Below are 22,374 nucleotides of genomic sequence, written 5' to 3'. Positions count from 1 at the left end.
ATGAGAAGCCTAATTACAATGCTAATCTTACTCTACCTATTCACATTCACAACAGCAGCCTCCAAATACCGACTCATTTTAAACCGCGGCGATTCCATAACTGTAGGCAAAGAATCACAGTTCCAGACTTCCCCCGACGCCGCCTTCACCTTCGGCTTCTACAGCCTCGGCACCAACGCCCACTGGCTCGCCATATGGTTCACTAACTCCGCCGATAAGACCGTTGTCTGGACCGCCAACCGCGACCGGCCCGTCAACCGCAAGGGCTCCAAAGCCACCCTCCTTCGCGACGGCACCATGGTGTTAACCGATATCGATGGTGCCGTCGCCTGGCAAACCAAAACCACCTCCTTCGACGTCACCGCCGCTCATCTCCTCAACACAGGCAATCTTGTATTACAGAATCAAAAAGGAGATATTCTATGGCAGAGCTTCGACTCTCCCATGGACACTCTCCTACCTTCTCAGCCATTCACCAAGAACACTAGGCTCACATCCGTCTCAAGCCAAGCAAGCTTCGCCACTGGCACTTTCAGTCTCTACTTCGGAAACGACAACGTTTTGAGACTGATCTCCGACTCCCCGGACACCTCCACCACCTACTGGCCTAATCCGGATTTCGACATCTACAAAAACGGCAGAAACAACTATAACAGCAGCAGGATTGCAGTGCTAGATGATCACGGCCGCTTCCTCTCTAGCGATTTGTTACAGTTCAACGCTTCCGACGTAGGCCCGGGCATTAAGCGGAGGCTTACCATGGACTACGATGGCAACCTTCGGATCTACAGTTTGAACGCCTCCACGGGCTTATGGTCCGTCACGTGGCGGGCGCTGTCCCAGCCCTGCGACGTGATGGGCGTGTGCGGGAAGAACGCGATCTGCGTGTACGCGCCCCTCCTGCCCAAGTGCACGTGCCCACCGGGCTACGTTATGGAAGACGACACCAACTGGAACACCGGATGCAAACCGGCATTCAATCTAACCATGCTGCAGTCCACACGAGTTACCTTCCTGCAAATTCGTTACGCGGATTTCTATGGATTCGATTTCAGCATCACCAGCCCCGTCACGTTGGAGACGTGCACGAGCATGTGTTTGGAGGATTTCCGGTGCATAGCCTTCGGCTACCGTTTGGAAGGATATGGGCACTGTTTTCTCAAAAGCGCAATGCTCAACGGCTACGCGACGCCCGATTTTCCGGGTAGTATATACATCAAACTGCCCAACACTTTGGCGCCATCTAAGCCCAATATATTCCATGCCTCGAGCCTGAGGTGTGGCTCGGATGAGAGAGAAGAACTCTTAGGTTCCTCTTCAATGAATGATTTCAACGTGTATATGTATTCATTTGCAGCGGCCCTGGGGGCTATAGAGCTGATGTTCATACTCCTAGGGTGGTGGTTTCTGTTTCGAAAACACGGGATCCCAGCCTCGGTGGAGGCAGGGTACAACATGATCTCGAGCCAGTTCCGGGAGTACACCTACTCAGAGCTGAAGAAGGCAACCAAGAATTTCACAGAGGAGTTGGGGCGAGGGGGCTCAGGAGCCGTCTACAAAGGCGTCCTCTCCGACGACCGGGTGGTGGCGGTGAAGAAACTAGGCGACGTTTTTCAAGCTCAGGAAGAGTACTTCGCGGAGATAAGCACGATAGGAAAGATCAATCACATGAATCTGGTGAGAATATGGGGATTTTGCTCGCAGAGAAGGCATCGCCTCCTCGTCTACGAGTACTTGGACAACTTGTCGTTGGACAGGCATGTTTTCGGCTCGAGCTTCCTTTCATGGAAACAGAGATATACTGTTGCATTAGGAACGGCAAAAGGATTGGCGTATTTACATCACGAGTGTTTGGAGTGGGTGATCCATTGTGACGTGAAGCCGGAGAATATTCTTCTCGATAGTGATTTCCAGCCCAAGATTGCAGATTTTGGGCTGGCGAAGCTGCTGCAGAGGGAGGGGGATGGGTTGGAATTCACGAGGATAAGAGGGACGAAAGGGTACATGGCGCCAGAGTGGGCGCTGAGCCTTCCCATCACCTCCAAAGTGGACGTGTTTGGGTACGGGGTGGTGGTGCTGGAGATGGTGAGGGGGGTGAGGTTGTGTAATTGGGGGGAGGAGGAGGGGGACGGAGGCGGGCCAGTTTCCAGCTTTGTGAGGAGATGGAGGGGGGAGGTGGAGGGGGTGGTGGATGGGAGGTTGGGGGGGCGGTTTGGGCAGAGGCAGGCAGCAGCGTTGATTCAGGTGGGGGTTGCTTGCGTGGAGGAGGATAGGAATAAGAGGCCGAGCATGGCGACTGTGGTGGAGAGTTTGATGGCATGTGAATACGAAGAAGATTGAGTTTCTTTTTCTTCTTTTTATGTTTTGGACACCTCATTCATCGTGTTTGTTCTAATGTTATGGATGTTCATATATGGATTCTATAAAGAGTGAGTGATGATAACAAAAAGTGTAATGCATGTAAAATGACAACAGAAACAAAACAATATATTGGTAGCATCAATTGACGCTGCGGTAGTCATACAAATGAAGCAAAGCAGAAAATGTAAATTATTGTTCCAAGGATAACACATGCCCACGGTACAAAACTAAGGGACTTAACTGATATCCGATGAGAAGCCGCTCGTGGTCATGGTAGAATTGTATAAGGCAGTCTGCATCATGAACGAACACAGTTAAGAAACAATTGAATAGATCATTGAGGAAAGCTATTGTGATTCTTTTCAAGAATGAATAACTCAAGAAATTAGAAAGTGTCCTTGCATAACATTTATATTGGTCTAGAGCAAGTGATGATGTAGTGCCAACACAAATGCAGGTATACCTTGTCTCTTAAATTCACCAAGATGAGATGCTTCTCAGTTCCACCTGATACAAGATTGTAGACTCTCTCTAACAAAGCCTGCAAGTAGGATATTTTAATGTGATAAGACACCAAACAGTTAGTTCAAAGAAAGATATGTTGACCGGTTCTGTTGTATCCTACATAAATTTCTTGCTCAGAAGTGTTCCCTCAGCAAACTGTGAGCAGTTACAGGCTAATTAGCTGGACATACCTATGCCTCCCATTCTGACAATAGGAAGGATTTGTAGGTCGACTGACATGCTAATTAGGTTGTCCTTCATCAGTTATATAATCTCATCAAAACCGACCACAACATCTATGCCCGTGACTGAATCACTCAGATCTTCATCAAAACTAACCACAACATCTATGCTCGTGAGCGAGTCACTCGGATCTTCATCAAACTCAGTTGACTTTATTTTCTCCGTTAATCTCCTCAGCCGGTTTGAAGTTCAGACAATCATCTCTGTTGCAACCGTCAAATTCGTATTTTGGTTATATGTTTAGGACCAAAATTGACCTTTACTCTATAAATAAATATGAATGAAAAAAGTTAAATAAGCTAAGAAAGAGACTGCAAACAATCAAATCTGCTCTTAAGCATCACCCCACAAAAAGGAAGCACTATCCCTTGTATGATGAAACGCTGAGTTAAGAGACATGAAAACCTGACCCAAAAGTACTTCCACTCTTTCTATATATGGCATCCATCCAACATTTCCAAATTCCATGAGCAAAATTGATGACATACGGCCAATGTGGTCGCTTGACATGGGAAGTGAGGTCCTGTTCCTGTTTGATAGGCCCTACATACCATTTCTCCAAACACAATAAAGTAGTGGATTAGAGTAGAGTAGTTTTTCATTACTCCAAACGGTTGGTGAGCAATTCGGAAAAATCTGATGGATGCTCATCCGCTGCTTAATTTGTCACCACAAAACTCGAAGATTTGGTATTAATTTTGTAACAGAGTCAGGCGCGCTCCATTTCCACAGGAGCGGACGGCTTGATCGCATTTTGAATGCGTTTGTGACTGTGTTTTAGGATGTTGAAACTTGAAACGAAACTTTTGCAAAATCATGTCATACATTTTCTGTTTCGCATGCAGCAGTAATTAGGCCTAAATTGAAGCATTATACAGCCCATAAAGCGGTCCACATTCATTGCCGAAAGCCCAAAACGGGAGCCTAATAGAAGCGAGCCCATAAGGCAGTCCACAATATTTAATAATTAATCTACCATTACTGCAAGAATACAATTATAGTTATAGTAGTAGTAAAGGTATCGAATCACATAAAGATGTACAAATAATTTAATTGAGCTTATTGAGCTAAAGCAATAAATTTCAAAAGGGATGAAATAATGAAAGCTAAAATGGAATGAAGAAGATAAAGGACGAGGTTGGTCGTTAGTAAGATTTTTAATTTTGGATCATTGATCTTTGTTCTTTCTCTAGACAGAGAAATGGTTTTAGAGTGAAAATGAACTCTGAAGTGAATTGTTAATTTGCGGCAAAATAAAAATGTAGAGTGTTAAGGTTGATATAATAGTCAAGAAATATCTCCAATGATTTGTGACAATTATTTTTCTTATTCCGATATTGATATTTCATCTATAAATATTCTTTACACTCTTTTTTTTTTATTATTCTTATTTTAGTTTATAATTTTGACAAATTCTCCCATTGGGGTGGGGTGAAATGACCAAATCAAATAGTACTACGAAAAATTGACGTTAATGTGTAATCGATGTCATATTTAAACTTTCTACAGCCCTAGCGAAATTATGTAAATTTTTTGTCTCAATTATGCAATCTTCGTTGTATGATGTATATTTTTGGTATTTTTTTGTTTATTTGCAAATTTAATTAGAATTTTTATAAATAAAAATTGATTCAAAACTGTTGCAAAAATATTGTACTATCTTGATTATTGATGTTACCGATAAATAAAATCATTGTGACTAAAAGTTTAGGCTGGAGTTGGGGCCTGGGGGAGTGTTGTACTGCTTAATTGTATGCTGTCTAAATTTATAAAATATGAAATGAGTAAATCATTATTGGGTTAAAGGTTGACTTTTTTCTAGCAATAATGTTCTTTTGCATTATGGCGATTATCTAAAGCCGCCATATCCCTTTCAATCAATTCATTTCATACTCAAAAATTCCAAAAATCAAAGTTGACTTAACAACTTATAAAATCTAATAACGGAATTCAATTGGTCTCATCTCAAAGAATGAGAGGCATAATAACAATCACAATCTTCCTCTTTCTATTCACATTCACAACAGCAGCCTCAAAATCTCGACTCATTCTAAACCGCGGCGATTCCATAACCGTAGGCAAAGAATCAGAGTTCCTGACCTCCCCCGACGCCACCTTCACCCTCGGCTTCTACGGCCTCGGCACCAATGCCTGCTGGCTCGCCATATGGTTCACCAGCTCCGCCGACAAGACCGTCGTCTGGACGGCCAACCGCAACCGGCCCGTCAACCGCAAGGGCGCCGCCAAGGTCACCCTCCGCCGCGACGGCGCCATGGTGCTAACCGACGTCGACGGCACTGTCGTCTGGCAAACCAACACGACCTCCTTCGACGTCGCTGCAGCTCATCTCCTCAACACGGGAAACCTCGTGCTGAGGAGTCAAAAAGGAGATATTCTATGGCAGAGCTTCGACTCTCCCATGAATACTCTCCTACCTTCTCAGCCATTTACCAAGAGCACTAGGCTCACATCCGTCTCAAGCCAGGCAAGCTTTGCCACCGGCATTTTTAACCTGTATTTCGGAAGCGACAATGTGTTGAGATTGATCTCCGACTCCCCGGACACCTCCACCACCTACTGGCCTAATCCGGATCGCGACATCTACACGAACGGCAGAACCAACTACAACAGCAGCCGGATCGCGGTGTTAGACGATCACGGCCGCTTCCTCTCGAGCGATCTGTTGCAGTTTAACGCTTCCGACGTAGGCCCGGGGGTTAAGCGGAGGCTTACGATGGACTACGATGGCAACCTTCGGATCTACAGTTTGAACGGTTCAACTGGCCTATGGTCCGTCACGTGGCAAGCGCTTCCCCAGCCCTGCAACGTGAAGGGCGTGTGCGGGAGGAACGCGATCTGCGTGTACGCGCCCCTCCTGCCTAAGTGCACATGCCCTCCGGGCTACGTGGTGGAAGACGAAACAAACTGGAATACTGGATGCAATCCAATGTTCGATCCAAAGCTGCTGCAATCGAAAGCAGTGAATTTTCTGCAGATCCCACACACGGATTTCTACGGATTCGATCTCAACACCACGTTCCCCGTCACGCTGGAGACATGTAGGAGCATGTGCTTAGAGGATTTCCGGTGTGTGGCCTTCAGCTACCGTTTGTTAGGACAGGGGTTCTGTTTCATCAAAAGCGCGATGCTTAACGGCTATGCAGCACCCGATTTTGAGGCTAGTATATACATCAAACTGCCAGACAGTCTGGCGCCATCTAAGCCTAACATATTCCATGCCTCGAGCCAGACGTGTGGCTCGGAAGAAAGAGAAGAACTCATAGGTTCATCTTCAATGTATGATTTCGATAGCAGGAGGTTTAAGTGGGTGTATATGTATTCATTTGCAGCGGCGCTGGGGGCTATAGAGCTGATGTTCATACTCCTAGGGTGGTGGTTTCTGTTTCGAAAACACGGGATCCCAGCCTCAGTGGAGGCAGGGTACAACATGATCTCGAGCCAGTTCCGGCAGTACACCTACTCGGAGCTGAAGAAGGCAACCAAGAATTTCACAGAGGAGTTGGGGCGAGGGGGCTCAGGAGCCGTCTACAAAGGCGTCCTCTCCGACGACCGGGTGGTGGCGGTGAAGAAACTAGGTGACGTTTTTCAAGCTCAGGAAGAGTACTTCGCGGAGATAAGCACGATAGGAAAGATCAACCACATGAATCTGGTGAGAATATGGGGATTCTGCTTGGAGAGGAGGCATCGCCTCCTAGTCTATGAGTACTTGGACAACTCGTCGTTGGACAGGCATGTTTTCGGTTCGAGCTTCCTTTCATGGAAACAGAGATATGCTGTTGCATTAGGGACAGCCAAAGGGTTGGCGTATTTACATCACGAGTGTTTGGAGTGGGTGATCCACTGCGACGTGAAGCCGGAGAATATACTTCTGGACAGTGATTTCCAGCCCAAGATTGCGGATTTTGGGCTGGCTAAGCTGCTGCAGAGGGAGGGGGATGGGTCGGAATTCACGAGGATACGAGGGACAAAGGGGTACATGGCGCCAGAGTGGGCACTGAGCCTTCCCATCACCTCCAAAGTGGACGTGTTTGGGTTCGGGGTTGTGGTGCTGGAGATGGTGAGGGGGGTGAGGTTGTGTAATTGGGAGGATGGGGATGGGGGTGGGGCGCTTGCCAGCTTTGCGAGGAGATGGAGGGGGGAGGTGGAGGGGGTGGTGGATGGGAGGTTGGAGGGGCGGTTTGGGCGCAGGCAGGCGGCAGCGTTGATTCAGGTGGGGGTTGCTTGCGTGGAGGAGGATAGGAATAAGCGGCCGACCATGGCGACTGTGGTGCAGAGTTTGATGGCATGTGAATATGAAGAGGATTGAGTTTTTTTTCCTTCTGTATATGTTTTGGACTACTCATTCACCATTCTTGTTCTAATGTCATTCCGATAAAAAAAATACGATTAAATCACGAATATATATAGAAGATTATCATATATGGATTCTATAAAGGGTGAGTGATGATAACATAAACCATAATGCATGTAAAATGACAACAGAAACAAAACAATATATTGATAGCATCAATTGATACTGCGGCAGTCATACAAATGAAGCAAAGCAGAAAATGTAAACTATTGTTCCAAGGATAACACATGCCCACGGTACAAAACTAAGGGAGTTCATGATATCCGATGAGAAGCCGCTCGTGATCATGGTAGAATTGTATACGGCAGTCTGCATCATAAAAACTTGTCAGGGACGAACACAGTTAAGAAAATACGATGGACTGCTCGATCAACTATATGAAATTAGCACCCATTAAAGAGTTCTTTAAATAGAGCATGTCAAGTAACGAACAAGTATTTAGCAGCTTCTCTACGCCAAATAAGGGTGTGGGGAGTGGGAACTAGGGGGGGCTGACATAGAACAAAAGAGTAACCTACAAATATGGAGACTATCAGAATCACGAGATGGACCTAAATCTCCAGTATAGCTCAGAGGACAATAGGCAGAATCAAGTCATGAATAATGTAAACCGGGAATGAATATGATTGATCATCTGGGTATGATGGTTACAAATTCTCATACATGATTTTTATACAACTATTTCTTAGTTATGCTTTGGTGGAGGAATTTAGGCGACATGAAAGTCTTATACTACAAGACAACCTTGATGTAAATTTGGGGCGCTTAATTTTGATCTAACTAAAGCACCAAAATAGCATATATAGTATCTATGATGTTTTTGAACAGTAACTTTAACTACCTTTCAGGAGTTTGAGCTTGGCTTCAGTCCTTATATTTCATTGTCTCTTTCTGAAATCCAATTGTGGGAAATTGTTTAGCATAATCCTCAACCTCAAGTCGTAGCTTTGATAGTGCAGATTGATGAGTGTCTGACTTCATAGATGCCACAAAGTCCTTCAACTTGGTTCCTAATGATTGCAACAAATGGCTTTGTTATTAGAATTAGCATGCACTCGTAAGAAACCATGGTTATCAAAATTGGGACAGATGGGCATGTCAAGCAAGAGAGACAGAGAGTAAAGGTAAAATGCGAGAAATGACAGAAATAACAACCATTTGCGTCAGCCTTTATCTTTAGGGCCAATTTTACAGCTGCATCAAAGAACTCGGCAACTTTGGCAAAATCAACCTCAACGAAACCCCTTGACGTGAGAGCCGGAGTGCCTAGTAGAGATGTTAAGGATCCCATCATCATGAGTTAAATGGTATAAAATCAAAGCCGTCTATAATAGCCAGGGGAAAAGGCTTACCCATTCGAATACCTCCAGGTACCATGGCAGACACATCCCCAGGAACGGTATTTTTGTTGGCTGCAACATGCACAGCCTCCAAAACCTTTTCAACTCTAGATCCATCAATACCCTGCAGTTGATGAACAGGTAATTTTCATGCGTAAATTTTTCATGCTCTATGATTCAAGATATTTTGAAGTTCGTAACAAAAACATGAAACCGAAAAGTAGTTTTGCTTTCTAATAATAATACTATATAAAATGAATGTATCAGTTTAGTTAAATTGTGAAAATAATGAAAGGCATAACACTCATGTAAAGGCATTTTCACTTGTTCTCTCCTCAAAAACGAAGATGGAAGATTTTCCTAAAGAGTTGTCCCCTTTATCTAACTCAAGATATAGGATGACACTAGGGACCAACAAAGTTGTTTAACACAGACTCTAAACTGTAAATTATTAAATTTACTGATTCGTCTTCATGGAGAATATTACACTGCAGGAATTGCTTGAGAAATTAAAACAATAATATTTGCATAACTTCATCATATTGGACCAAAGTACTAAAATTTATCAAAGATCAAAATTTCCTGTTAAACTGATAATAGGCCTTACGTAGAACATGTATTTGCAAAGGATGAGCACCCTTGGCAAAAATGACATCATTCAGCTCCCAGTAGGAAATTTAGCAGTTATATAGCCTTTTTTTCTTTTAGGAAAGTCATATATTAACCTTGATAATACTTATTTGTGTTATTCTTAAGTTATAGCCCGAACGTGAACCATGCCACTTTTTAGCCCAATTTTAAGAACATTACAAATATACTAGCATGTACTTATCAGTTGTTCACTTATTAGCCAGCATCAATTTTCTGGCCAACTGAAGTCGACGTACATTTCCAGAAGCTATTTTTTCCAATATATTAATTCAAGTATGAATTGGGTAACATGACAATTCGATGCCGGCAATACATGTCAGCTTTAGCTGCCCAAACATTTGATGTGGGCTATTAAGTGAATAAAGGAGATAATGACAAGTTATACTTGTAATTTTTTAACATTGGGCTAAAAAGGCAAATTTTTTAACATTGGGCTAAAAAGGCACTACGGGGTCAAGTTTTGGGCTATAACTTAACAATACCCCTGCTTATTTTCCCAGAGATGAATGCTAAGATAACTACAGAAGTTTCTTACATGTGAAACAATTGACTAGAAAATGTCATTGAGGAAATCTATTGTGATTCTTATTAAGGATAGATAACTCAAGAAAATAGAAAGTGCCTTACATAACATTTATATTGTTCTAAAGCAAGTGGATAATGTAGTGCTAACACAAATGCGGGTATACCTTGTCTCTTAAATTCACCAAGACAAGATGGTTATCAGTTCCACCTGAGACAAGATTGTAGCCTCTCTCTAACAAAGCCTGCAAATAGGATGTTTTAATGTGATAAGACACCAAACAACTAGTTCAAAGAAAGATATGTTGACAGGTTCTATTCTATCCAACACAAATTTATTGCCCAGAAGTGTCACCTCAGCAAACTTTGAACAGTTACTTAGAACTTGCTCTTGATAAGCTTTGTATTCTGGTGTCATGGCCTGCAATTCAGAATAATAAGATCAGCAATTATCAAAATTATACTCCTATTTAAAAAAAAATCACTAGAATAATTGCCTGTTTTAGTGCAACTGCTAAGCCAGATATAGTATGATTGTGTGGTCCACCTTGAAGCCCAGGAAATACAGCTTGATTAATTTTATCCTCAAAATCATACTTCACCTGTAAGATGGAAATTAGTAATCTACTACCGCAGAATTCGCTTTATTCATTATGCACATTTTGGCACTTACACAGCCCCAAGCCTCCCTCACAAGCAAAAATAATTGGGGAGACGATAGAGCTTAATGTTTTTAAAAAAGATACCAGTGAGTAATATCAAGAAGACAGCAGCAGAAGCAAGAAAAATAAAATGATATAAGAACTCACTTCTTGCCCTTGTTTGTTAATTTCTTTAACTCCCTTCCTAAAAAATATCATTGCCCCACGTGGCCCACGTAATGATTTGTGTGTAGTAGTTGTAACTACATCTGCATACTCAAATGGTGACGGGATGACACCAGCCGCAACCAACCCACTAATATGTGCCATATCAGCCAACAGAATGGCCTTTTGTTTGTCACAGACCTGTCAATAAGGCAAAAAGAGTAGCAACATCAAGAAAATCTATTACTAGAAAAGAACAGATGGTATTCAATTATGAACCACAATAAAAAACAATATTCAAGTTTACCTTGCGAATCCGTGCATAATCATATAAACGAGCATAAGCACTTGCACCAGCAACAATCAGTTTAGGCCTGAAAAGTACCGCACTCTTTTCCAGCTGCAACAACAAGATTTAAAACTTCACACGTGCTGGATGATCCAAGAAAACCAGGTTGTAGAAGGAAAAGTAACTTTTTCCCCAAAAAATCTCACCCCATGGGCCATGAAGTACTAAATGGAACTACAAGAGGCACAAAGGTGGAAACCAAAAATGTTGACAGCAAGGACATACTACATTATAAAGATAATGATGGACTAAACTTTTGAAACTTTGGCATAGTTTTTAACAAAGCTTCATGGTAACACATGAAGGTGCCATTCATACGAGAGTCATGAGACATCCTAGATTCAAGACTTCATATAGGAATGATACCAGGTACCTGGTCATAGTCAACATAGCCAGTGCTTTCGTCCAGTCTGTAAGGCATTGTCTCAAAAAATATGGACACGGCACTAATCTTCTTAGTGTCAGTCTGTATATTCCAGAAATTTAAAGGAGCGTCAATAGCCGGTAAAAGATGTGCAACTAAAGGGAAAGAATGATAAAAATGGAACTTGACAAGCTTGGAAATACCTGATAACCATGTGACAAATGACCACCGTGAGGAAGATCAAGTGCCATTATCCTCTCGTGAGGTTTCAATAAAGCAGTATAAACTTGAAAATTAGCAGGAGAACCAGAAAGGGACTGCACATTCACTGCAAAGATAAGTATAGTAGTCTTGATGTCTAGTATAAAATGTTAACAACTAAAGTAGGAAATTGTGTTGATGCATGAAAAGCTCTTCATTTTATTATAAAGTTATATGTTTTGAGACTTGGCTTCATACCACATCCAAAACATAAAGGACAATTATGAAGAACCACTACTCATTAAGATAACAATAGCAATATATTATTGAAAATATAATCATTATCATCAATCATCATCATAGTCATGAAAATAATGCAACCCAGGAGCTCAGGGAGAATATTACTTTCACATTATATAAAGAGCTTTTGCAGATATATACCACTCCAAGGTAGTAGTTTTAATTAGCTATATAAGTGTCTCTTTACAGCTGACTCCTTGTTCTATGCAGATAAGGAGGGTAGCAACGAGATATCATAGTTTAGGTGTTTTTAGTCAAGAGCAGGGTACTTGCAGCATAACAAAATGCTTATGGATCAACTGGAGTATCAATATGTAACAAGCTTCATTGGGTATTTAGTGTCAGCGACTCAACATGAAGTTTCCAGATCATCAACATGCTTCATTGGGTGCTTATATTGTCAAGGAATTTTATTCCTCAGTGGTATGGAAATTCTAGATAGTACAATACAAATGGTAAACTGCTTACCACCCCATTTTTCAGGATCCAATTGAAACGTTTCTAAGGCACGCTTCTGACACAGTCTCTCTGCCATGTCAATGTACCTTAACACAGAAAGATTAAGACCATCAATGCTTAGAAGGTAAAGGAGAATGAGATTCCCTCCATCTACATATCAACCATCTAATTTCAAACACATTATGAAGAACTGAAATTTTTTTTAAAGAATCTTAGCAATGTTGCCCTCATATGCAGCTGAAAATCAAGTAGTAAACCTCTGTTCTGAGCTCGAAGTTACTTTCGAGAGGAACTCTGGATTATTGTTGAGGCGTGAAATGGTTTTCTATTTGTACATGAAAACCAGTGGTTCATGTGACTAATATAGACCAATTTCCAAAGTGTAATAGTAATTTCTATCTCCCTATTATCACTTATCAGTATATAACCAAGAAATTTCAAATAAATCAGTTCTGAATAGCATTCTGAGTCGCTGACACCGAGCAACAAAATCAGAATGCAATGTGTTATTTCAAACTGGAAAGATCCTCACGCGACAAAATAAACGAACACGGTACAGAGGATAACTTTCTACATACTCATTGCCTCCATAATATCTCGCACCAGGGTACCCCTCGCTGTATTTGTTAGTCATAACCGATCCAACAGCTTGCATTACAGATAACGAAGTGAAGTTCTCCGATGGTATAAGTTCCAATCCCTACACTCATATTTAGCTCAACAATCAAATATCAACACATCTTCCCAAAACGTTGCCAAATCAAATCTCATAACACGAATCCAATAACAAACATGGAATGTATTCGGATACCTTCCATTGCCTGGCCTTCTCAAGCTCAATGATGTCTGCGACCTCCGGATCCACCTCTTCCAGCGGTGCATTCAATTGATTTATCCACTGGCAATGCCGATTTCAAGGTAAACAAATACGTGCTTCTTAGACTAACAATTACAATAATCGGAGCTCATAATTATAAATACAGAAATGAGAAAGAGATAGTTACGGTGACTCGAGAGCTGTAGTGGCGGGTAGCAGCTGGATTCGCGAAGGAAGACTGTCACCAAATACATGAATGGCAATAAAATTTAGAAAGCGCAGTCGACGAAATCGGAGATGATGATAATGAAGATAAAACGAATAAACCTGACCGTGTAACGAGGGGAATAGAGAGAGCGAATGGAGGAAAGGCGCCGGAGAGCCATGGCCGCCGCAAAGTGTATTTTTTCTCACTCAGCTGAGAGTGTGTGTGTGTGTGAATGGGATCTGTGCTAATGAAGGAGGAGAGATCGGAAGTTGGTGTTGTGGGTTGGTGACGACGGGGAACGCATTATTCTTTTGCTTTTTATTTTAAGAAATTATAAATTGCCAAGAAGCGTTGAATCTATATAGTTTGCCGCTAGCCAAACGGGGGTCCCGACGGTATGATATATTTTTGTTTTAGGCCTTCATTTTCAACGATAATACATGAGTTAGAGTTTTTTAAAAAATCGTATATATATAGAGTTTGCAACGAGTTGTATATCCAGAGTTTGCAACTAGCCTTATATTTAGAGTTTGCAACGAGCCGTATACATAGAGTTTATATAAATAATAATAATAAAATAAAAAATCGCGTCGGACATCCGCCGGCGACGTCCATCGGTCTGCCACAATGGCGGACGTCCCATAGCCGTCGCGTCGGACGTCCCGGCAGCACCGCGAAACTTCCGTGTCCGCACCGGACGTCCGTGTCCGCCTCCATCCCACGTAATGGCGGACGTTCGCGACGTCGGGCACGCCGGTCTGACACCCTGCGGACGTCCGCCGCTATGAGTAAAGGCCAAAACTAGTCCTGAACATATGTCCGTCCATTTTATGATTTTGGTCATATATTCTTTTGAATTTTTGCATACGGAATATTTTAACTCGGATCACAATTGATCATATATTAATAATTGGTTTGGGTTAAAACCGTTTAAAAATCGGGTTAAAATCGTTTAAAAAATGACGAAATTGTTAGTGTAGGACCAATTGTTATCCGAGTTGAAATGTTCAGATGCAAAAATTCAAAAGATAAAATATATAGTCAAAACCGTAAAATGAGCATATATTCAGCATCAATTTTGGCATTTACACAATTAATATTTGTCCATAAAAAAACCTGGTGCATATCTCAATTTTTATATTTTATAGTATGTCAAATTTGGATTTTAATTTAAGTTACTACTATCTCTATTTTATCATTAAAAAAAAAAAAGACGTTTCTTTGGGCATCAAGATTAAGTATATACTCCATCTGTGACTCTGTCCAGTGTCCACTATAGTCTATACGTGAGGAAAATGATGAAATATTTATTAAGTTAGGTGGAAAGAATAAAATACGAACAAAAAATAGAAGAAAGGAGAAATAAATGAAGGATAAATGTGACACCCTACGGCCTACACATATGTGGGATATTTTTATCCTGAAAATGATAGTACAATCATAGAAATATTCAACAAGGCATACGATCTTTTACCGAAAGCAAATGGGCAACTAAGACTATGAAATATGATCCTATGTTCGTCACTACAAGTTTGTTTCCATGCTCCGGTTATCTGTCAGTCTCCTCCACACAGTGTTCCCACAATGCACCAATGTCACGATTGCCATGACATAGAGTAGAGGAATGCTGACGACACAGCCCCCAGACGCAAGATTTGCTAGTGTCTGCAAGGAGACCAGGGTTAACTCAAGACTAGGAGAAATATAATTTATACTACAGAGCATTACAGCAAATGATCTCAGATTTTTTAACTGAGAATTTCTACTTTTTCTTTCCCTCTAATGTTTTGAAGAAATTCAATACAGACATCTCATGCGTATGTATATCAATCTCAAACAAAACTATACAAATTTTGGCCTTAAGGAACACAAACCATTGAAAAGATCAACATAAATATTCGAGATGTCATAATGTTACAACTTTTTGTTCCTTGTGTCTCCCAAGGACAACAAGAACAATGTACAGACATAGAAACTAATAAACTAAATATAGTCATGGGGAAGATAGACCAATATAAAAGGGACATCTTTCCACAAGAAATTAGGATGTGTTCGAGTTTAGCATAAGTACCCTATAAAAACTAAGTTTAAACTAGCGACAATTATTTTCACAATGATCTGGGATGTTCATATGGTTTCCTATTTGTTAGATGGCAAACATCCATATCAATCAATGTGAATTGCATAAAAGCAGCAATAAAGCTTCTTCGCCAAATATGAGTAACAAAAAAACTCTATAGTTCTGGTAAAGCAGTATCAACACAGAAGCGGTGGTTGTTTGTTCAGTACCTCGTGGAAAGTATATAAATAAAACTAATGGTTTACCAAATCTATGTTTACTCAATCTCCACATTCGTGAGGCAAGGCAGACTGGCAGGTAAACAATCTGTAAACCCAGTAAAGTTCTACTTTATATACATATTGCTAATGATAGAGAAAAATGGCACTTACAAACAATCCAGCTGCTAGATGAACAACAGGAGCAAAATATTGGTCCTTTTTGTTTCCTTCCGAGTAACCATTGAATGCAATAACCATAGAGAATGTGTGAATTGTAACAAATGCAAGGGCCATAATAGCTGCGGAAAAGAGCCGTAAGCAGTGCTGTTAGAACCATGATATAAAAAAACATGGATAATACCACAGCAAACAAAAAAAAACATGTATAAATTGTGGATGCCAACTTTTCATCCAATACGATATCATCCATCATTACAGGGTTAATTCAAACAGTTAAATGCTTAAATTGCAGCAACAGTAACAATCTAAGTTAGAAATGCAACTAGATGTGTTTACATGAAATATCATCTAATATCTTCATGGCATTACTTGTTTTATCACTTTATGTGGACTGTATCACATTCAGCAGCAGCCTTTAACTAAACTTATAAAAGATATAGCAGCATCTTTACTTAATCAAACTGGTCAAACGCAACATTTCAATCCACACCAAACACACTAAATCTTGATGTAACTGAGGAAGAGCATCAATTCTTTGCAAGAGAAAACGCATGCAAACAAAGAGTCTGATGAAGTAAACTTCATATGATTGTAGAAAGTAAGTAAATTGGAGTGCTTATAAGTATGACAGCTGGGAGTTAGCTAGACAATCAAAGACAACTTGGGAGTGTGCATTTAAGAAAAAAAAACACTAGCTAGTGAATCTTGTATATATCATCAAACATGATATGTAACCAACATTTCATAATAAGTCATATGCTCAAAGTCCATGCAATCAGCTATATTACTCTTAGCCTTCATGCTTAAAATTGCATGATGTCAAATAAACCAAACACTTACCAGAGACAAGAAAAAATGGTATTTTTGAGCATTTTTCAACATAATATGTTGCTGGTCCAAATGCAGGAGTTAAAAGGCTTATGCAGAAGAAAACAGCATGAGCCACACCATGACCCATTCCACCAGCTGCAAGTAAAAAAGTAATAGCATTCAAAACAGGACAACAGCAGAAGGTATGGGTAAATTACTATAACCGAATAACCAGTTCAAGTTCAGGGGTTGGATTAGGGGAAGGAAGGTTTAGATAAACTGCATATTTCACATACAGAGTAATATATATGGAAAAGTTTTCTAAAGCATCCATCAACTCTTCTTTTTATCATTTCAGTAAGACCTCAGAAGTCTGAGTTAAGTAATTATTTACCCTGCTAAAAGTCTTATATATCTGAAAACTATTTCATCTTTAAACTGTAACCAAATTTATTAGCTTCCAGGATGAATCCTTTCAAGGTTCTGATGTCACTTGCAATCAATATTTATAGGAACTCTAAATAGATATTAAGAGTGTTCATTTAATATGGAAACTTGAATAGAGATGAAATGATTTAAATGATTCAGCTTGATATGAGTGGATTTCATCGACATACAGACACCAGGCTGACACTCTTTTCATAAAAATTTGACAAGTAGTGACAACACTTTGTATGTATCTTGACCATCAGAAGGCGGTCTACAGAACTGAAGGCTGGTCCAAAAAGTGCACAGATTGCATTCACATTTTCCCATAAAGGGATTCACGAATACTATAAAAAATTAGAGCTCATCAAAAGGGTTTCCACAAACATGACTAGGTAAGGAAATGGAGGACATCAGCACCCTTGCACACAGAAATACAAATACAATCCAACAAATGTACCAAGTGCAATTTGCATCTTATCAGTGATGTATAGGCGAGGCTTGGAGACTCTATCTGCATAGGCATCCAACATTTCTTCCATCCTCCTAATACAGATTAGTAAAACAAATGCTCAATAAGAGTAATTCGCGTTAAATATATAATATACAAATGATAACAAGTTAAGCAGCGGAAAAAAAAAGCAAATAAAATTACAAACAAGCTGCAGAAAGCAAAATAGAAGTAATGCATGACATGACAGACCGGGCCATATTTGGTGCATATTTAAATATCTATACACAGGAATGCTTATGAAATATGAATCGAGGAAATGCCTCTTCTACTTGATTGTCTTATTCATGGAAACAATGTGCAATCAAATACTGGCAATAAATGGGCTACAAGTCTCCAACTATAACATAACATCAGAATATTATACACACATCCAATCAGGATTAGATATACTATTTAGAATCAAGATTAATATTATTTGAAATCTTTGTCAGATGATACAAAAGCTGATTCCTTAGATCCCCAATCAAAGCAGAAAATGCAATATCAGGAAAGGAACAAAGCATGAGTAGTCTTCTCAATTTAACGAAGGCACACTCTGAGATGGAATTTACTGTTAAAAATATGAAAATGTAAAACCCGAAGTCAAATTCAGGGACATAAACTAAACCACTCCAATCTCATTATAATTTAGTCCATGTGTGACAAAAAAAAAAGAACAGGACGTGTCCCACACAAGACATGAAAATACATAATACTACTAGGTAATACTAGCATATATTTTTGAATCCACATAGCTATGCTTGCTTAATAAGATAAACGAACATAGATTTAACCATATGAAACCTTGATTTAACAAAAACAATAAAACTCAAAACCCTTGATAAATGGACAATTCCGTTTCCAAACTACGTACTCTCTAGTAGAGAAGGCCGTGAACCAACTCTTGATTTATGAATTTCTATTATCAGCTTATCATCCATGATATGATCTCATCCAACCACTAAAACTAAGAAACTAGAGCCCCTAAAAAAACACAGAATCCAACAATAACAAATTTAATTAAAAGCATTTCACGGTAAGTAATAACAAAACTAACTTGTTGACTCTCCACAAGAAAAGGCGGAGAGCTTCTTGGAGGGCAACGGAAGTCAAAATTAGAAGCGAATAAGGCCACCACGTCGCCGTTTTGAACGGTAGAAACGCTCTCCAGACTGCCGATAATGCAATGAGACTCATCAGCCATACCAAAGTACTACAATCAAAAAGTAGAATTCACAGCTCAAAAATGTCATCCTGCGGAAAGTAGGAATAGCCCTAATGCGTATGAATTTCCATAAATTCCCAAATTGAGAAGAAAGAGGGGGAAACCTGGAAAGAAGAGTTAGAGTGAGGAAGGGCTTGCGGGAAATAACGGCGACGAAGAGTGAGAGAGAGGGGCCCAGTGCTAGCAACGCGTAGCCGATCCCCGCCGCCACCGTCATCTTCCTACGCCGTAATTGAGCTTCCCTCTTGAGCTGAATCAACGCTTCTTTGGCTTGACTTTGCGTGATCTAATCAAATGTGGGCAGTTAGTTGAAGGTGTGCAGTTTAATTAATTGAATTTTGTAAACAAAAATGGAAGAAAAACTTTTTTGTACAGTGATTAATACTCAAGCAAACAGTTCATCGCATACTATCCAAAATAAATTTGAAATTGCAAATATATATTCAAAGAAAAAAAAAATTGAAAATTAATTTTCTGTATAAAAATATTCAATAAGATTGGGCAGGTAACGAAATTAAATGCTCCCTCCGTCCCACAATAATTGTCAATCTTTTTCATTTCAGTCCGTCAACAAATATAAATATCATACTTACGAGAATAGAATTTATTTTAAATATAATAATATTAAAATTATTATTTTTTCATTTATTCATTTTTTCTTTTCTTTTTTTGTGTTTATACATCCAAACCAAATTTAACAAAAAAAAATAAATCAGACCGAACAAAAATTCAAAAAATTAACCAAATTTTTAATTTTGATTTGGTTTGAATATGATATTCGATATTTGATTATTTTGTTCACCCTTAGGCCTTCCTCAACTGGGAAGGTGCAATGCATCACCGTTGGGATGTAGGGGTGGTATGATTTTATTATATCAAAATTACTATAACGCTTATAATGCATTCAAATTTTCACATTCATTTTATCATAGTCTCTCATTCATACTCAAACACAATTATCTCCTTAAAAAAAAAGTACCCCATCTCTTTATATAAATGTATCCGAATGGCAACAACATCGATGGTATTATTATTAGTACGATATGTATGCAGATCTTATAAATTTTTAATGCATAACATAACAATTAAAGAGGAATGAGACCTAGATGAGATGGTAGAATGAGCACGCTACTTCTAGCTCAAGCGTCGCAAGCATTTTCCCCAATCAAGATGTAACACCCGCCCTTTTTATTCCTAAGAAATTTGGAAACTGACCTATTAATTAATACGTATATATGTTTCGGGCCTAATTTTTCTTTTACTTCTCGTTATGATTAATCGTTGTGATGTTTTTTTTTTTGAGTAGTATTATCACAATAGATGTAGTTTTCTAAAATAAAAGTTCTTACACGAGTTCAACGTTTGAGTAGAAATAAAATAAATATAAAAATACTTTCCACGCCCTCCAAGTCTCGCTAAATAGTCACGCCTTGAACCCCGATACCTACACGAATGGATAAGAAGCATGTTAAATCAAGACGAGACGATCGACGAAAGCACATCACATCAAACACGCTTATCAAACGACGGCTCACGTTTTCCAAATGACGGCTCACGTCTTTTTAAGGGACGACACATAATATTCTTGCCATTTATGGTATTGTGAATGGTTGATTGGACAACTTTCATTTGGCAAAAAGTCCATGACTCTTGGACGATGCATTGCCTTCCTAAACCAAGCTATTAACCATGTAAAGCCATGCATTCTTTTCCTCTATAAATACTACACCACTCCTTCACCTACACTTTTGCTTCAACACTAGATTTCTCTAAACAAAATCTCATTTCAACTAATGATGCTAGCAAGTGCTTGAAGAAGAAGGATTTATTCTCTACACACTACATTCTTCTTTTTCCTTAAGGTAATTATCCTTAAACATTTGATTTCTTAAGCTTTTACTTCACTTTTGCATACTTTTGCATTTCATTACATCATGTAGTAAAACTTATCCAATTACTCTCATCTTTATCACCATTGTTAGACCAAGCTTTTCTCACAACTTTCATGCTCAACTTAGACCTTGAACATTGGACTCTTAGTCAATACCATTTTCATAGCAAGAATCTAGCAACACAGTGTATTAGCTTCTAAATCATCCTTATGCTAGAATCTCTAGAGCAAGTGCCAACAACACCAAGCTTTCATCATCTATCTCAACTCTAAGTAATAACCAACCATAGCCACTGCCCCAATGAGAAGGAACTCAAGATGGAAATTAGATAACAGAGAGATAAAGAACTTAGCCTTTAAGAGTGCACCGATGGACACCGAGCTACCGGAAGGCGCCGCTGCTGTCACCCGGAGCAGCCACTGCTGCTGCTGCTGTCACTGGGCGGCAGCCGCCGCCGCTGCTATCTCCGGCAGCCATCCACGACGCACACCGCGGCCCCGAAAGAATCACGCTGCACCCTTCCCCCCCTCACTCGACGAATTGGTGCCTGAAATCGAACTAAGAGTGAGGAATATGTGTGTGTTTTTAATCGTGAGTTTAAGTAGAGAAAAACCTACCTGAAAGTGGACGACGGCGGCGGAGATCCTGTGATGGGTGGACGCCGGCGACGGAGTTTCTTCTCCGGGAGGCGACCGAACTCCGTCGGCCGAGAAAGATAGAGAGATGCCGGGGGAGAGAGAGAGACGAGGCAACGGCCGGCGTCGCTCGCCGGCGACACCATGACCGGCGCGACGGTAGAAAGAGAGAGGGTGAGAAACGTGAGGCGAAGGGGAGAGGAAGAGGTCCCCCTCTGATTCAAAATCTGATCTTGAGTTTTATTAGGGTTTCTTTGATTTTAAGTATTTGGGCCTCTCTTTTGGGCCAATTAATTTTGTGGAATAGTCTCCTAATTATTCTAGTATGGGCCAATAGTTTGAGGAAAGGAAAAAAAAAAAAAAAAATGGGCTTTGAGCCTATGTGAGGAAATGGGCTTTATCTCAAAATTTTGGGTTTGATATCACTTAAAATGTTGAAGCCTTTAAATAATTAATCTTGTGATTAATTAATACTTTATCCTCCTTAATTAATTAATTTCTTGAAGTTAGGAATGTATGAGCTAAATGAACCCTCTCCCAAAAATTTATTTATTTACTTTAAGGTCTCTTATAAAATAGGGATCCCCAATTTAAATGGAATGAAGTTATCTTGATCGAACCCCGAACATAGGATGCATACTCCTTGTAGGATCATTTCATGTCATGGACCTTATGTATGTTCATAAGACTAATTTAAATCATTATACTCTTTCAAGAAGGGCATGCTCGCGGAGTTTGATTTCCAAGGCCAAGCTTTTGTAGCATTTTATTCGGAAGCTTTGAGGTGGGCTTTATATCCAACACATTAAGTGTGGATAAAATTATCAAATATATGAAATGATTTTTGTTTGATAAAATCGCACTTACTTTTTTTTCAAATGTTATCGTGCCATAAATGATTTGTTTTATGATGCCTATCTGTTTGGCGATGCCAAA

The 22,374-nt window shown here is 39.9% G+C and overlaps 4 protein-coding genes across 7 annotated transcripts; 2 read left to right on the top strand and 2 right to left on the bottom strand.

Annotated features, from left to right (window-relative positions):
* Positions 1 to 2,412, top strand: LOC125220866 (putative receptor protein kinase ZmPK1). The gene has a single exon (XM_048122999.2). It carries the CDS (start codon positions 1 to 3, stop codon positions 2,338 to 2,340), a length of 2,340 nt encoding a protein of 779 aa, XP_047978956.2. The 3' UTR covers positions 2,341 to 2,412.
* A 54-nt stretch (positions 2,413 to 2,466) lies between these two features.
* LOC125221769 (serine hydroxymethyltransferase 2, mitochondrial) lies at positions 2,467 to 13,821 on the bottom strand. 2 transcript variants are annotated; one of them, XM_089062807.1, is made up of 16 exons: positions 13,622 to 13,821; positions 13,477 to 13,527; positions 13,284 to 13,370; positions 13,051 to 13,172; positions 12,482 to 12,558; positions 11,716 to 11,840; positions 11,522 to 11,614; positions 11,107 to 11,199; positions 10,803 to 11,000; positions 10,491 to 10,595; positions 10,349 to 10,414; positions 10,161 to 10,238; positions 8,833 to 8,944; positions 8,636 to 8,746; positions 8,322 to 8,490; positions 2,467 to 2,654 (listed from the first exon to the last, which is right to left on the bottom strand). In XM_089062807.1, exons 1-15 carry the CDS (start codon positions 13,673 to 13,675, stop codon positions 8,345 to 8,347), a joined length of 1,518 nt encoding a protein of 505 aa, XP_088918933.1. In that variant the 5' UTR covers positions 13,676 to 13,821; the 3' UTR covers positions 2,467 to 2,654; positions 8,322 to 8,344. The 2 variants fall into 2 exon arrangements, with proteins under 2 accessions (XP_088918933.1, XP_047979968.2); XM_048124011.2 differs by lacking the exon at positions 2,467 to 2,654 and adding an exon at positions 7,603 to 7,789 and having other exon boundaries at positions 13,622 to 13,820.
* On the top strand, positions 5,066 to 7,529 carry LOC125220865 (putative receptor protein kinase ZmPK1). Its single transcript, XM_048122998.2, has one exon. It carries the CDS (start codon positions 5,081 to 5,083, stop codon positions 7,433 to 7,435), a length of 2,355 nt encoding a protein of 784 aa, XP_047978955.2. The 5' UTR covers positions 5,066 to 5,080; the 3' UTR covers positions 7,436 to 7,529.
* A 1,023-nt stretch (positions 13,822 to 14,844) lies between the features above and the next one.
* On the bottom strand, positions 14,845 to 21,647 carry LOC125221770 (gamma-secretase subunit APH1-like protein). Of its 3 annotated transcripts, XM_089062805.1 has the most exons (8): positions 21,421 to 21,647; positions 20,261 to 21,350; positions 19,016 to 19,197; positions 18,744 to 18,899; positions 17,654 to 17,739; positions 16,798 to 16,923; positions 15,949 to 16,076; positions 14,845 to 15,162 (listed from the first exon to the last, which is right to left on the bottom strand). In XM_089062805.1, exons 3-8 carry the CDS (start codon positions 19,126 to 19,128, stop codon positions 15,022 to 15,024), a joined length of 750 nt encoding a protein of 249 aa, XP_088918931.1. In that variant the 5' UTR covers positions 19,129 to 19,197; positions 20,261 to 21,350; positions 21,421 to 21,647; the 3' UTR covers positions 14,845 to 15,021. The 3 variants fall into 3 exon arrangements, with proteins under 3 accessions (XP_088918931.1, XP_088918932.1, XP_047979970.2); XM_089062806.1 differs by lacking the exons at positions 20,261 to 21,350; positions 21,421 to 21,647 and adding an exon at positions 20,014 to 20,105; XM_048124013.2 differs by lacking the exons at positions 20,261 to 21,350; positions 21,421 to 21,647 and having other exon boundaries at positions 19,016 to 19,262.
* Positions 21,648 to 22,374: the final 727 nt, after the last annotated feature.

Source organism: Salvia hispanica, chromosome 1 (assembly GCF_029641045.1).
Source record: "Salvia hispanica isolate PSC_SH4W2 chromosome 1, Shi_PSC_v1, whole genome shotgun sequence".
NCBI lineage: Eukaryota > Viridiplantae > Streptophyta > Magnoliopsida > Lamiales > Lamiaceae > Salvia > Salvia hispanica.
Note: the sequence above shows the minus strand (reverse complement) of the source record. Positions and strands in the feature narration are given on the sequence as shown.

Bases quoted from the DNA above. Each gene is read 5' to 3' on its own strand.
- LOC125220866 (XM_048122999.2), top strand. From the start codon at position 1: ATGAGAAGCCTAATTACAATGCTAATCTTACTCTACCTATTCACATTC.
- LOC125220865 (XM_048122998.2), top strand. From the start codon at position 5,081: ATGAGAGGCATAATAACAATCACAATCTTCCTCTTTCTATTCACATTC.
- LOC125221769 (XM_089062807.1), bottom strand. From the start codon at position 13,675: ATGGCTCTCCGGCGCCTTTCCTCCATTCGCTCTCTCTATTCCCCTCGT. The intron at 12,559-13,050 runs GTATGTAGAAAG...TTCTGTGTTAAG, and splicing joins AGATATTATGGAGGCAATGA to GTACATTGACATGGCAGAGA. The intron at 11,200-11,521 runs GTACCTGGTATC...TTGTTGTTGCAG, and splicing joins GCTATGTTGACTATGACCAG to CTGGAAAAGAGTGCGGTACT.
- LOC125221770 (XM_089062805.1), bottom strand. From the start codon at position 19,128: ATGACGGTGGCGGCGGGGATCGGCTACGCGTTGCTAGCACTGGGCCCC. The intron at 16,077-16,797 runs GTAAGTGTTTGG...TCTTTTCCGCAG, and splicing joins ACCATTTTTTCTTGTCTCTG to CTATTATGGCCCTTGCATTT. The intron at 15,163-15,948 runs GTAAGTGCCATT...GTCTCCTTGCAG, and splicing joins ATCTAGCAGCTGGATTGTTT to ACACTAGCAAATCTTGCGTC.